The 14,125-nt window shown below is 53.5% G+C and overlaps 4 protein-coding genes across 4 annotated transcripts; 3 read left to right on the forward strand and 1 right to left on the reverse strand.

Annotated features, from left to right (window-relative positions):
- Window positions 1–451: 451 nt before the first annotated feature.
- Window positions 452–1,351, reverse strand: BDZ83DRAFT_715282 (ribosomal protein L7Ae/L30e/S12e/Gadd45 family protein; the record flags this gene model as incomplete). Its single annotated transcript, XM_060511730.1, has 4 exons — window positions 452–550; window positions 706–892; window positions 950–1,022; window positions 1,348–1,351. 4 exons carry the CDS (start codon window positions 1,349–1,351, stop codon window positions 452–454), a joined length of 363 nt encoding a protein of 120 aa, XP_060371041.1.
- A 41-nt stretch (window positions 1,352–1,392) lies between these two features.
- On the forward strand, window positions 1,393–2,362 carry BDZ83DRAFT_565396 (ribosomal protein L10.e; the record flags this gene model as incomplete). Its single annotated transcript, XM_060503751.1, has 3 exons — window positions 1,393–1,437; window positions 1,682–2,066; window positions 2,127–2,362. 3 exons carry the CDS (start codon window positions 1,393–1,395, stop codon window positions 2,360–2,362), a joined length of 666 nt encoding a protein of 221 aa, XP_060371042.1.
- Window positions 2,363–5,691: 3,329 nt separating this feature from the next.
- On the forward strand, window positions 5,692–7,419 carry BDZ83DRAFT_746853 (uncharacterized protein; the record flags this gene model as incomplete). The annotated part of the gene is made up of 1 exon (XM_060513333.1): window positions 5,692–7,419. One exon carries the CDS (start codon window positions 5,692–5,694, stop codon window positions 7,417–7,419), a length of 1,728 nt encoding a protein of 575 aa, XP_060371043.1.
- A 3,233-nt stretch (window positions 7,420–10,652) lies between these two features.
- BDZ83DRAFT_565450 (uncharacterized protein) lies at window positions 10,653–13,556 on the forward strand (the record flags this gene model as incomplete). Its single annotated transcript, XM_060503756.1, has 1 exon — window positions 10,653–13,556. The coding sequence occupies one exon, from the start codon at window positions 10,653–10,655 to the stop codon at window positions 13,554–13,556; it is 2,904 nt and encodes a 967-aa protein (XP_060371044.1).
- Window positions 13,557–14,125: the final 569 nt, after the last annotated feature.

Below are 14,125 nucleotides of genomic sequence, written 5' to 3' on the forward strand. Positions count from 1 at the left end.
TGGTCAAGTCCCTGGCGCCGAGGCCGGATTGAGGTGTGATATCGAAGTAAAGAATCACTCGACAGCAGCGAGGAATTCCTTCCTAAGTCAATGGCGGCTAGCTACTGCCTCGCCTTTGGCTGCCATATTGCTACTGGGGCTAGCATGGCACAGTGCACCTCACCTTCCCAGATTTCTTCATGTTAAAGTATACCCGTTTGGTTGTTATTCGGTGTTCAACAATCATCGTAGCCCAAAAACACCAAAGGGCATCGTAAAATGGCTGAGTAACAGGCGTGTTCTTTTTGATTCAAAGTGCCTATGATCTGTCATGAAGTCATGTCCTTTTGACAATCCCGAGGTATCATAGCGGCGTATCCCAAGCCGCGATCCCGAATTCTGGGATGCATTTTTCCTTTTCCTTCGACCATATTCCCCAACGCCGTTACCAGCCAGACCGGACTCAATCCACTTAAGCAACCTGGTCGCTGAGGATATCGGAGTCACCGGCATCGATGATGGCCAAGGTACCGCAGCGGAAGAGCTTTCCGACGGCAGTTCCCATCTCGATCTGAAGAGGGGTAGCAAGTTAGCTTTATTCACCCTCCAAAGCCTGAGAGACTTCTTCGCTGGGTTGACCAAGAGACTAGAGGTCTTCGAGATCGGTAGCAAGAGAAGGCAGGGAGCGAGGCAGTGCCGGCTCCCTTCGATGCGAGAACTACTTACGTTGGTGCCACCAAAGTGGTGGACGGGGACCTTGCTCAACATGGCGTAGTACTCGAGCTCAGACTTGCGGAGAGGAGGAGTGTTGCCAGCGATGAGGACGAGCTTGGCCTTGCCGGTGCGGAGGGTCTTGAGGGTCTCCTTGTATCCCAGCACGATGCGACCAGACTTGACAACAAGAGCAAGCTTGCTATGACGGGGTTAGACCATTGCCAAATCACGACGTTCTGGATGCAAATCAGCATACCTGTTGATGGAGTTCTGGTCCTTCTTCGCCTTCTTAACGGGAGCCATTGCGAATGATTTGTCGGGTGAATTGGCTGGGTAGTTAGGTCTGGTGGTCGCTGGGCGTTGAGGCTGGTTGTCGTTCGCAGAGGAAAAAAAGATCGCGGAGTTTTGGAGTTTATTTTTTCGATTTGTAAGCCCCACACGCCGGGGAGTCACTTCGGCAAGGCGCATCCAATCAGCGATGTATATTCACCGCGCTCTTAACCCTAAAGTGGATCCCGGCATGGCCACCTGCTCATTCCGCTTTGCTGAGAAATCAATCGTATTGTCCTTGTCTGATCGCAATCGCCGCAACCTATTCAAAAGTGAGTGACGCCCAGGTTTTGGAGACGATTCCCAACCCACCAACTAACCAACACATAGCAGTAACGAGTGATCCCGTGAGATCTCAATACCGTCAAAATGGCCCGTCGTCCCGCTCGTTGCTACCGGTACTGCAAGAACAAGGTGAGCGACTTCCGTCAAATCCTGGACTCCCGCGAATTCCGACATCCCACGAAATCCCACGCATCGAAAGAGGAGGACCAAAGTGCTGCTTAGGAACAGGCGACATTTTGGTGGAGAAGCTGGCAGCTACTCTGAATTTTCGAAGAAAGGAGTGACGCACTTGATGAAGCGGGATGGAGGGGATTATCGCAAGCTTGGGAGATATCCAGAATTCGGTCGTCATACTAACTGTTCATTTCTTCAGCCGTACCCCAAGTCGCGCTTCAACCGCGGTGTCCCCGACCCCAAGATTCGCATCTTCGATCTTGGCCGCAAGAAGGCGACTGTCGATGACTTCCCTCTCTGCATCCACATGGTCTCCAACGAGTACGAGCAGCTGAGTTCCGAGGCTCTCGAGGCCGCTCGCATTTGCGCCAACAAGTACTTCGTCAAGACCGCCGGAAAGGAGTCCTTCCACCTCCGTGTCCGCGCCCACCCCTTCCACGTCGTCCGTATCAACAAGATGTTGTCTTGCGCCGGTGCCGATAGACTTCAGACTGGTATGCGTGGTGCCTGGGGTAAGCCCAACGGCACTGTCGCCCGTGTCAACATTGGCCAGATCATCATGTCCATCCGCACTCGTGACTCCAGTACGTTTCACCTCCCTTCAGAGACCAGCGGGAAAATGATGTCACTAACACACAAAACAGACAAGGCCGTTGCCCTTGAGGCCCTCCGCCGCTCCCAGTACAAGTTCCCCGGTCGCCAGAAAATCATTATCTCCAAGAACTGGGGCTTCACCCCCCTTCGCCGCGAGGAGTACCTCGAGAAGAAGGCTGCTGGCCGCGTCAAGGTCGATGGTGCCTACGTTCAGTTCCTTGCCAACCACGGCTCCCTCGAGCAGAACATGAAGCGCTTCCCCGATGCTTTCGCCTCCGAGGCTTAAGTTAGTGGTTTCGGCTTTCTTCTGGGATTTGGGTTTCTACGGGCTGGCGTCTAAAGTGGTTGCATGTCAACATGATGAGAGTCATGCCGCGGCAGACTCTAGATAGGAATTCAATCATTGACACTTCACACATCATGCCTCTATGCTACATGACGAATGGAAACGGAATTATCAACTGTGTACTAGCTTCATGAGTTGGGCTTTAGAAGACGCTTGATGATCGAGCCTAGCGGGAAATAAAAACAGATACCATCCATCTTTTTGAGACCTGCAGAGAGCCAAGATGCGTGAGGCTGAACCAAAGATGATGTCAACCTGAAATGGTAAGTTTCCAAAGTGACATGCCGTGCCAGACACTTAGAGCCCGTGGATCACCCGCAGCAGAGGGTGACACCACGAGGGCGGCGGGCATGGCCTCAACTGGGTCACGCCGACGAACCCCTCCAACCATCATCTGCTCAGCTTCGCCTAGGATGTTTTGACACCGACAGGAGTCACTGAGAGGGAACCACCCCCTAATTTTCAAAAAGTGGCGAGGTTTGATGCTGTATGAAATGGAGCCTCTGTGAGGCAAATAGTACGTAATTCATGCTGAGAAATGCTCAGCAGAAAAGGAAATAAGAAAAAAAAATTCTTGTCCCTTTTCTCCCGGGGACCCGGAAAGTGACCGTGATCTCGTAAGCGCAACGGCTGAATCAGACACCGTGAGCTGAGATTCTACGAACACAGGTCCTGGATACATCGTATGGACAAAGTACGCAAGAATAGCATCTTACTTGCGTAACTGCGGTTATGTATCGTAGTATTGGGAGCCAGTGCAGGAACAGCCCGCCAAACCGCCTGAACAGCAGCGCCCTGTCAGAGGTGCAGCAGCAGGTGTAAGCGCAGGGCGACGGGACGGGTGCACGCCAGTCAGAGGCCGACATCAGATCTGGGGGCGAAGGGCTGGTTGGCGGGAATGAGATTGGGGTGCAGACACCGACCAACGGAGAACCTGGAACAAGCAGACGGTCGAGCCGACAATCCAAGTCTCTCAGTAGTAGGACTCAGGAGGGGGACGGTGTGGTGGTGCAGTGTGGGCGGCGATCAGGTCCCACCGAGATCCCAGGTGACCTAAATGACGTTATCGGGATTTCGGATGGTGCTCGGTGTGAGACTTCTTGGAGAGACGTTGGGATTAGGGAGGTAGGTACCGGTCCGCGAAATTTGAAATGTCTTTCTGGGCTCTAGACTCTCCCGGGTTGTTTGGTTGAGGAGACCGGAAAGTACCTTTGGGACCTTCTGACTCCTGAGAGTTTACGACTCGTGAGAGGTTCGAGGAACCTCCCCAAGCTTGCTCCGAAAGTCGGCATGATGGACGCCAACTACCCGAAAATGAGCGAAAAGAGTCAGTTTCCAGAGCATCCAGAGTGGAATAGGTGACACATTGGACAACTTTTCTTTCCTTTTCCTTCCCCCTTCCGATGCTGAATGGGGCCCTAGCATATCAAAGTAGACTCGGAGCTGGGAGGAGCATTGATCTCGGTGATAAGCTGGTGGGCGGTTGTCTTCCATTTCGATAGGATTTCCTAGGTAGACTGCGACTGACAAAGAGGGCATCATGGCAAGCATGGATCTGCTTGTTGGTCGGGAAAAGATAGCCACCAACGTGACACCAACCCCTCGGTGGCTTTACGTACGATACAGATGCTATTCTACAGGAAGAACTGGCCAAGGAGAAAAGGCTCCATAATTCGTAGTCTCCAGTTTGGAAGGTGTTCTTGGGATGATGTTGGCTCCATCTGCTAGGCGTATCTGCAACCGTCGTGCGAAGCTGGCGGTATGATTTCGACATGCCCCGAGAAATGACACGAACATAACCTAACCTCTCCCTATCCCGTCTTGCCCGTATCCGCTCCAGAAGCGCTCTAACTTACGTTTACCAGGGCAAAAAACAAAACAGAGTTTAGAGCTACCCCCTCCATTCGAGTGTTACCGCCATGTCTCATCAATCATAATGTCCACCGCTCAGGGCGCATCTGAACTATTGCATACGGAAAAGGTGTGGCAGACCCTCCGCGTAGCCCGTAGACGGCGAGCCAGCCAGTCTCTAAGAGGGCCCTAACGCCATCAGCACCTCGTCAGTCAAATCAGCCCAGCTTACAAGTCTGTCCATGTATGAGGTGGGTGAGTGGGTTGTCACTTTTTGGGCGCTCAGGCATTCTGACACTCTGGGGGAAGCATGGCGGATGGACGTCTTGATGATCTCTGGCCTTCCCTTTTAAGTAGACAAACTACCTCAGATCAGGACGGAGCATCAAAACCGGTAGTCCAAAGCTTGTACCTATTCCCCTCCTCAAAGCTTGCTGAGCGGTTGGAACTTGGGACTTGGGTACTTCTCCAATCCCCACCTTGCGTTTATTTCTTCTTCCTCTTCTCCTATCTGCACAACCGACAACCGGAATGTCCCAGAGTCATGGATCAAAGTCAAAGGTTCCATGGAGTTGATGTGGTGGTTTTCTCCTTGGATCCCTTGCCCGCCGCACGCGAGCACATCATCCACACCCCATTTCACTCCGACCCTGCGCCATTCACCCGCCTGGCCAACCCTTCCAGACTCCAGTAACGTAGGTAGCCGTACACTTGTGGCTTCTCCAATCTGCTTTTTCCCTTAGGCTCTCTGTATGTCTCTGTGTCTCCTCGGCTTGAGTTTGTTGTCTGAGAACACCGCGCCTGGCCCGCCGTCCCGCCGAGTTGGCGAACTTCTTCGGGGTTACTTGTAACGGCGCGCGGTGCAAGGTACATGACCGAACTGGTAGGTGTTGTGTACTGAGGTACTTGGCCCGCACTCGCCCTTTTTAGTCGGTGACGCCTTAATCAGTGACAGACCCATCCACCGTCATCCTCTGCTTTCTGGCTGTAGCCCAGTAGGAGAGATCCACCCCTCACACCCCCCCTTATCCTCTTCTTATCATCCATCCCGCTTTCTTCCTTCCTTCCTGTCCGCTGTTGGTTCCAGTAGACTGCTGCCACATATATCCTGTCTGTGGCCTGTATCCGACCACTTTTTGACCTCTTTCCTATTATGAATTCCTGATCGACCTCGACCTTGAAGTCCTTCTGTTCACCGACTTTGGGACGTTGTCAAACGACAAACATACAACACCTGAACTAAACACGCTGTTAATACGGGGCGCCGTTATCGAGGCGTCACTGCGATACCGCGACTGGGGGGGGCCTTATCGTGATTGTTCGCCCATCCTTTATCGGACGAACACAACTCAACTACTTACATACCCCTTCAGCTTGTGTTTGTGCAAGATCTGCGACTTGCTAACAACACAAACACTATGGCTTTCCATCAACCTACCCGGCGGCCGTCGCAGCAGCGTGCTGCCCGTCCTGTGCAAGAGGAGGAGCGCGACGTTCCTCAACTCCACATCCAAGATCCTGCTGCTACCGATGCCTCCCACTCGTGGGTACTTTTCGAACCAGCCGATGACACGACGACAGCTTCTTCCTATCTCAGCGAAGAGGAAGAGTCACTTCCCACACCGGGTCGATCAAGACTCAGTGACATAGGTAGCCTCAACACGTTCCTACACTCGGCCCGCGACACAGAGTCCCGGCAGTCGGGAGTCCTCTCGAGTGCCATCGACGAAGAATCAGTCGAGGACGATGCTGAGCTCGACAGCCTCGACAGCCATCTCCCCGAATTCAGGACGGTACCAAGCCTCTACACACATTCTGCTGGTGCTGCTGGGGCGCAAAGTGTCCCCGTACTCCCCACACATGATGGCCTGGGCTCGTTCAGGCTAGATAACCCTGAAGTCCAGGAGCAGCTCTATGCATTTGAGAGATTCAACCCCAGACATGTGCGAAGGCGCCGCGAGAGTCTTGAGCTAGCCCAGCTTGAGATGGAAATAGAGCAGGAACAAGAGACACACACGATGCAGAGAATCGAAGCTTGGCGACTGGAGCAGAGTCGCATCTTATTAGAGGAAATTAGTAGGGAGACCAGACGTCGGCGGCAGTCCATGGTCTCAGTCAGACCAACGGTGACGACAGAAGAAAAGAAGGCCGAGGATGTTGCAAGCTTGAGTGTGATTGGAAACGAAGACGACGCTGACAGTATGGACTGGCACTACGAGTCGACCGACACCCAGGACAATGAGCGGGGCCTGCTTGCCAGGATTACCCACAAGGTCCTCAACGACCTGGGCATCGACGAGAGGTTACTCTCAATCTTGCTCGGAGAGCAACTGCCGTCAGACGATGACTTGTCAACAACTCCCAAGACGGGCGCAGATTTATCCAACACACCCACTCAACAGTCCAATGACTCATCTTGGCAACTGCGGGCGTTGGATCGTGTCGCAAAAGAGCTTGGCCTGATGGTCAATCAGCTTTCGCCGCACAACCATCCTGGTGCCTTCTCGACTTACACTCGCATGCAGCAAATGCCTATTCCTTACGCAGGCCTGCCAGCTATACCAGAGTCGAGCGCTGATACGGCAATGGCTCCCGTGGTACGAGAAGCATCGACCAAGATGCCCGAATTCCAGCCAACAATGGTCCAACACGCGCGCCCCATCAATATCCCCGCTACCCGGCCCCAGTCGGATCCTCCCGTGCCTTTGACGAGGGATGAGTCAACCCCATTGCCTGCTACTTTTACCCAAGAGGAATGGGAGCAAGACTTGGACGTCAACCTCGTCTTCAGGTACCTACGATCCCGCTTCAGCTCGCGGTCGACGCCTTCCACTACTTTCACAACCGGTACTTCCCACCTTGCCACTTCAAGCACGCCAGATACAGCAGCTAAGGCCGCGCGGGTGCGCCAGCATCACCCGCTCGTCTCCCGGGCCCGACAGGTAGAGCGGAGGACCTTCAAGGCGACGACACCATCTAGCCCCGCCGCCATGAGACACGCCTCCAGCTGTGCGAGCCAAAGCACACGACGATCGGCGAGACGGAGCAGTGTTTCGTCACGGCACTATTGGGATATTGGTGGTTCTATCGGAACGGGATCAGTCATCGCTTCGGTGGGTCCGATGGGCAGCTGGGGCGAAGTCTGAGTTTATGAGAGCATCAACAACAGCCGGGTAGAGTCATTCGCCTCATTTCTACCCTCTGCGGCCGGCTGCGACCGACCATGAACGGGCGTCTGTCTACAATAGATGTATTACGATCAGGGTCAGCGGGAGTTATTGAGAACTGTCGCTTGTTTGACGGGTATTGGGCACAGCATTAGCATATCATATTATATCATATCATGACGAGTAAGGGACTTAGAGGAACTAAGCATCTACAAATCATATAAACATTGTTGAGTTTACATAATTGAAACATCTTGGCTGTTCATCTCAAATTGTTTACCTGGCTGATATCACTGCAGATTGATGGACTTCGTTATCTGATGATATTATCAGTGGATGATGCGTACACTGAGGTATGGACCTAGAATTGACGCTTGCCTCAAAAGGAGAGAAAGACGTACCGGGAAAGGAACGAACCAGTCCTCCGGAACTCTGGCCGGTGGACCGGCTAGGCGGCGGCATATGTGGAGCCTTGGCTCCGAGCGGGACGGGTCGAGTGACACGATGAACTTGGCAACTAAGCCGACAAATACCTTAACCAACCAACCTAAAGTAGGCCACTGTCCGAGGCAGGTAGATGGAAGATGAAGGTGAGCCTGCTACAAACCATTCGCAGTCCACAACACCCGTCTCGACTCCTCGAAACGAACGATCGACAATGAATTATATCCCTCAAGGCTCGTCAAAGTCTCCACCTTTAACCAGTCAGCGATGCAGATGGGTGCAGTGCTGTGACTCCCATGTCCCCAACGCCATGTTCACAGTTTCCTTTCCTGGGGTTCACTTCACCATGTACTTTGGAGAAAAGGGCTCACACTCAGTTGCAGCCAACGACGCATGGCGAGGCTTGACTCTGGGATCAGCACAACCTTGACAAACGTCGACTTGAATCTTTTGGACAAGGCTGGCGGGCGATTTTCCACATGCTGCTCTTGCCTGAAAGCCAGTCATTTGATCCGGGGCGCCTCGCGTAAGGGCGGGATCGCCGTGCGGGACCCCGGATGGACGCCTCACGGGTTTGCGAATGGATAGCATCATTGAGCGTCAGCCTAGCGTGTCCTTATGTGCTTGGTTTTTCCTGCCCATCAAACAAATGACACCAGGCTCTGGAAACTCCAGGGTATAGCTGTCTGTCCCACGGTCCGTCTGTGTCGTTCACGTACATTACATCCACTACGTCTGTCAGGCTTGAATCAAGTGCGCAATCAACTACGCGGAAAACCGCGTGCTTCGCTTCGTTCTTTGCTGTGCTTTGCCGCCGTCCCCCAGAGTTTGATCTGTGCTGAAATGTTTGGGGAAGAAAAAAAGGAAGTTTTAGTATAGAGTCGATCCAACCGCGTCAAACCAACGATGATGGCTCGGATTCTGTCCTTCCATCTCTGGAATGGAACGGCCATCTTAATCGTTGCTTCTTTGACCTACCCCTCCACGATGGCATACCCCTTGCTCAATGCTCGTTGTGGTCCCGCGCTCTTTACAGTGGAGCACGCTGTTTGGAACTAAGAAGCAGGACTAGGGAGGGGCTGATCTGAAGGTCTCGGGAAGAGAGACGACTCCTGGTTGATGGTATCAGAAACGCTGTAAAGATTGGAGTCGCGACTCTAGAAGATACAAAGATACCCGGTCATGCAGAGTTGCGGTGGGAAAGAGGTTGGTGTGAAAGTACCTACTCCATATGGCGGTATGGGAGGGACAGAAGGGGGGGCCCCGAGTCGCTCCAAGTTGGCGTTGAACCAATGGGATGCTTCCGCTGAATGCCAATCGGGGCTCCGAGGACGTGGAGCTTGCAAGGATACGCGGGCGGGGGCCTCACGCTGAACACTTTAACCCATGGCAGGCAAGCAAGACGAAGACGCGTTTCTGGCCGTCGCCATCCAATCACTCCTGATCCTTGCATCTTTCTTTTTTCTGCTTTCTCTTCCCCCTGCTTCTTGGTCTGCTGGCCTGCTCTCGCGCCTGCTGTGGGCATCCGTAGTCTCCCGGGCAAGTTCCCACGGTGCCATGGAGGCCTGCAACAGGCCTGGCCGGTTAAGAAACTGCGCGGCAGAAGCGTCCAAGCAGAACGGCAGCTTTCCAAGTTCGCTAAGGCAGCTTCAGACTTGTACATTAACGCAAACCTCACCACATCACTTCTCAAGAGACAGGAGTACGTAGTACGCAAGCGAAATCCTACGACATCAGGCACACCAACCCACACACACACATACCTACACTACCTTACAGTACTTAGTCACTTAGTGTTATGCCGCTTCGCAGCTTAAGTTGCCGCCATCTTAACGCAATTCACACCACGGCTTATACGAATACACAGAGCGTTTCCCTTATTTTAACAGATATCAAACAGCAGCCTTAGGACAACAGTCGAGATATCAGAGATCCCTGCACCTTTTTTCGAGTCATTCCTGCCAACCTGCATAAGCCTACCCGCTTCGCTAATACACTGTGACCTCGAGCAAACGGTATTCGTAAACCTGAGCGAAGCTTGCCGTGCTGCTTGAACTTGTTTCTCTTCTCCACCTTTTCGCATGCCTCGTTTCTAATTACCCGTCTCCCTCGCTCCCGATTACTTGTCGCGCATTTCCCTTCCAGTGCTGTCCCAGGTTCCCACTTCCTCCGCCTCGATTAGCCCATCCGCCCATCAACCAGCGCCTAGGTTCCTCGACCGTGCTTGTGCTGCCCAATCCAGTAACCGCCTCACTTTCTATCAACAACATCTCCCCCACCACTCAATCGTTCGCCATCTCGTCCGCCTGCTGCATTGCTCGATCCGCGCAATTCTTCACCAAGCTGGCGCATGCAGATATAAATAAGACGAAGCTTCTCGCGAATCCGACTTCCCCCTTTCCGATTTGTTATACATCTATTCCGTCGCGGGTGCGTGTTACGGCCTGAGGGTTTCCCCAGTCGGCTTGCGAGTGCCAGCTTCAATCCAGGACATAGCTCCCATTATTGGACAGAGGATAGAGGGCTAACTACCATAGCAGCTGCAATGTTCTAGGTCTCTCGGATTGCGACCCAGCTGGGCCCTGGTTTGGGCCGCGTAGGCATTTCCTTCGTCTCTTTTCAATCAGCTTCCTTCATCACACCGACACCGAGCTACGATACCAACTTCGTCGACCTCCCATCCCAGCTCACCGGGATCCAAGCTCCCGCGCCATCCCATCGCCGTCCGAATATTTCTTCGACCTCCCCGATGAGCATTGCTGCCGCCAATGGCAACAACACCTTTTGACCCCCCTCTGCCGGGCTCCTCATTCTTCGATATCTACAACGATGGCGCTGCCCAGCGCAACCCTGTCCAACTTCCTGGAGGAGCATGCAATTATGTGGATTTAACACCTGGCGCCAATGGAGCGAAGTGCGGATGCCGTCGATTCTGGAGTCGCTTTGCCGCCGGGAAGGCGTATACGGATGGCCTGGGATCTGATAACTCCTTCTGGTGCATGTGCTCGCATCACGCCTGCTTCCACGATGACGGACGCGCCGCGAGCGAGGCTCCAGCACCCGCGCCTGTGCCTGCGCTCCCGCCCACACCCACCACCAATGTGCCTCGCCAGGAGAATGAGAGACCAAGGATGTCCAGGGAACCACTTAGCCCGGTACAATTGCCGGATATGTCGTCTCGTATGCCCGCCGGATACCCCCCGACAATGGACTTCATGAACCTGGATACTGCCATGGCTATATCTCCGAGCAAGCCCGAGGAACCAAGGCCCCATCGTATGGATCATGTTAGCCAGCGCCCGGAGTCTACTTTACAGGATACGTTAAGCTGGGGCGACTTTATACAGTCCCAACCCAGAAATGGTTCAACTTCATTGCCACCAATACCAGCCCAATGCCTAATGCAGTCTCAGCCCAGCTCGACAACATCTTCCAGCCAAGCCCGCTATCTTCGTCCGTTCTATGGAAAAGGCCTCCAAACACTTAGTGGTGTTGCTACTTCTAAAGTTCAATCTCTACGGAAGGACAGACTCCAGGATATCGTCACTTCTGCCCCACAGGATCAATTTACCAAAGGCGACTCCAGCGCTATGGTTGTCCACAGTGATCATGGTGCAGACACTCCGAGGGCTCTATCTCCCTGCGTGCGAAAGGAGGATTCTGTTTTTGCCGGACCTTCCCGGGATACGTTTCGCCATCTATCGGATACAGTTCAAGGTCACGAACACCGTCTCGAGAGACTCGAAAATGTTTCATTCTCCGCTGCCGGACACGATGAGTGTCATGAGAAGCATGACGCCACGGATCTTCGAGTGACCGACCTTGAGGTTCGCTTCGAGGAAGTTGAAAGGCTCATTAATGATAACGGCAGTGTTGTAGGTCGCCTCGCCGACCGACAGACGTTTGACGAATCTACCAACAGCGTTGTTTCAGTCGCTACGAGTACGACTACCGCGCGAGCTGGCCATTCTGGCGAAATCTTTAGCCAGATTCAGACGTTGCAATCTCAGATCCTCCAGCTTCAGTCACAGCTTCCCACACTCACTCAAGCATGGGAAATCGAAGTCGTGTATCTGCCTTTTCCATTGAGGAGAGTGTGGGTGGAGCTTCAGGATTTCAAGTCCGATGGCCCTTCAAGCTTGGATGAATGGACTCAGATGCCCAACACCATGAGCTCTCATACACTTAGAGCACAATCGCCTTTCTGCGCAGAATGGGCCGATCCTGGGCATGACTACGCGTGGTTGATGGCAAAGGCCTGTAGTCCTACCAGTATTATCAACAGCAGACTCAAAAGCCGCGGCCTAGTGCGAACCATTTCTGTCAGAGGGTCAGACGCACGAAGTGTCCAGGCAGCGATCCATACTGCATTCGGTACCGCCTTCACCGAGCTTTCTGGCGGCACACGTTCAGCTTCACGTCGGCGCAGCCTCGACAATAAGACGAGCCGCTTTTTGGGCCTGCAGCAACCATGGGTACCGCTCCGCAAGATCCACAAAGACTCCCGCCTCCGGTTTTTGACACCGGCAGAGATGGTAACGCCTGCCCTCTGGGACGTGTCGTTTCTCAACTCTGTAATTATGCGATCATCTGAGCCGCGTCTGTTCATCACGCAGCCTGAGGCTTATCTTCAAGATCTGCCATCGTATGAGAGCGGCTGGAGTTGGCAACGCCTTCGCGAAATGAGCCGTTTCTACCCCGATTCTCAGGCTACTCAGGAGGTTCCCGAAGCCGACGCGAAAGAGGACCACTGGACGTGGAATGACCATCTTGACGAGACTGCAACCGCGCCATCTTCTCTAAGTATGCGTCAAGCTGGTCAGCGAGTTTCGGCGTCCCCTTCGCTGCATCATATTGCGATTCAGTCTTCGATGCGATCATCTAGTCCCATGGCAGCCCGTGGGCAAACCCCTGTGAGGGACGGAAGGATTACAAAGCCACCCTATATTCGCACCGCCTCGCTCCCTCCTTCAGTCCCCGCCAACATGTCGCCGTCGCAGATCAAGCGCCGTGTATCATCATTTGGCCAGAGGGCAGCTGTTCCAGTCCGACCCAACCCCCCCAGCATTTCGACTGCTTACAAGCGGCGCCGCACGACTCGTTCGCCGAGCCGCCCCCTCAACACCCCTCGATGGACAGTATCGCCAAGCCCGATGCCCGGTGTCATTCCCTCTGATGAGCGTCACCCATCAGCCCGTGGCATCACGCCCCATTACTATGCGACCCCGTACAGCAACGCACCGCTAGGCGAGACCCGTCCGCGGGGTACGGGCGTCGTGGTTGATGATTCTCCCGCCGACGATGACGAAAACCTCGATCCGGATTACGGAAGCACCAACCCTTACGATGATGACGACGACAGCGACTACAGCGTCGAGATGGTAGCTCACGTGCCACCGGAACGTGAGGGTGACTCATCGTTCTCGCGGCAGGTACATCTGCCTGAGGATGAACCTTGGCCCGGCATCGAGGACCAGGAACACATGTCCGACGGCGAGAATATTGACCCGCTCTTCTCGCCGACGGCTGAGGACGACGTTCACTCGGAGGTGAGCAGCCAGCCATCCGAGTATCCTAGCACGCAGCGTGGCTGGCAAGTGCCCGGCGCCGACGACGGCGTAGGCTTTCGTATTCACGAAGACGCCGATCGGATGCAGCATGGCTGGAACTAGGCATTCTGATGCTACCATATTTCCATATACGTTGCTATTTGTTTTATTTTTGACGAAGATGACGCAGCGAATTTGGGAGTTCAAGGCTGTTTTTTACAAACAGTGCACGCGTGTTGGTCTATGTCATTCGGTGTTTATAAGGCGACTTTGATCTATGGCATGGCGTTCAGATGGCGCTAGGTTGCATGCTTCTTTCGTCTCCCTGTCATCTGATGATCTATGAGGGCTTGATATGTAGTGAAAGTTGGCGACGGGAAGAGGGCTTATCAGATTGGGTTGTCAGATAGAAAAGGTGGGAAAAGCGTCGTGCATCGTGCCATCAAGGACATGATTGTCGCCATGCCTAGCGACCTGGGATAGCTCGCAATCTACACTTTTCATGTTGCTGTACAGCTAGAATAGCAATAACTCCAATACTACAACTATAGCATACTACATCACAATCCCCCAGCTGGGTGAAGATGCATGGTAAAAATCTTCAATCGAGAAAGAGCTGAGAGTGGATTTGACAATGTTCAATGACTACTACTACGACTACTTGTATATATGTATGTATGCCTTGTAACCAT

This window comes from Colletotrichum acutatum (assembly GCF_030867785.1).
Source record: "Colletotrichum acutatum strain CBS 112980 chromosome Unknown BDZ83scaffold_4, whole genome shotgun sequence".
Taxonomy (NCBI): domain Eukaryota; kingdom Fungi; phylum Ascomycota; class Sordariomycetes; order Glomerellales; family Glomerellaceae; genus Colletotrichum; species Colletotrichum acutatum.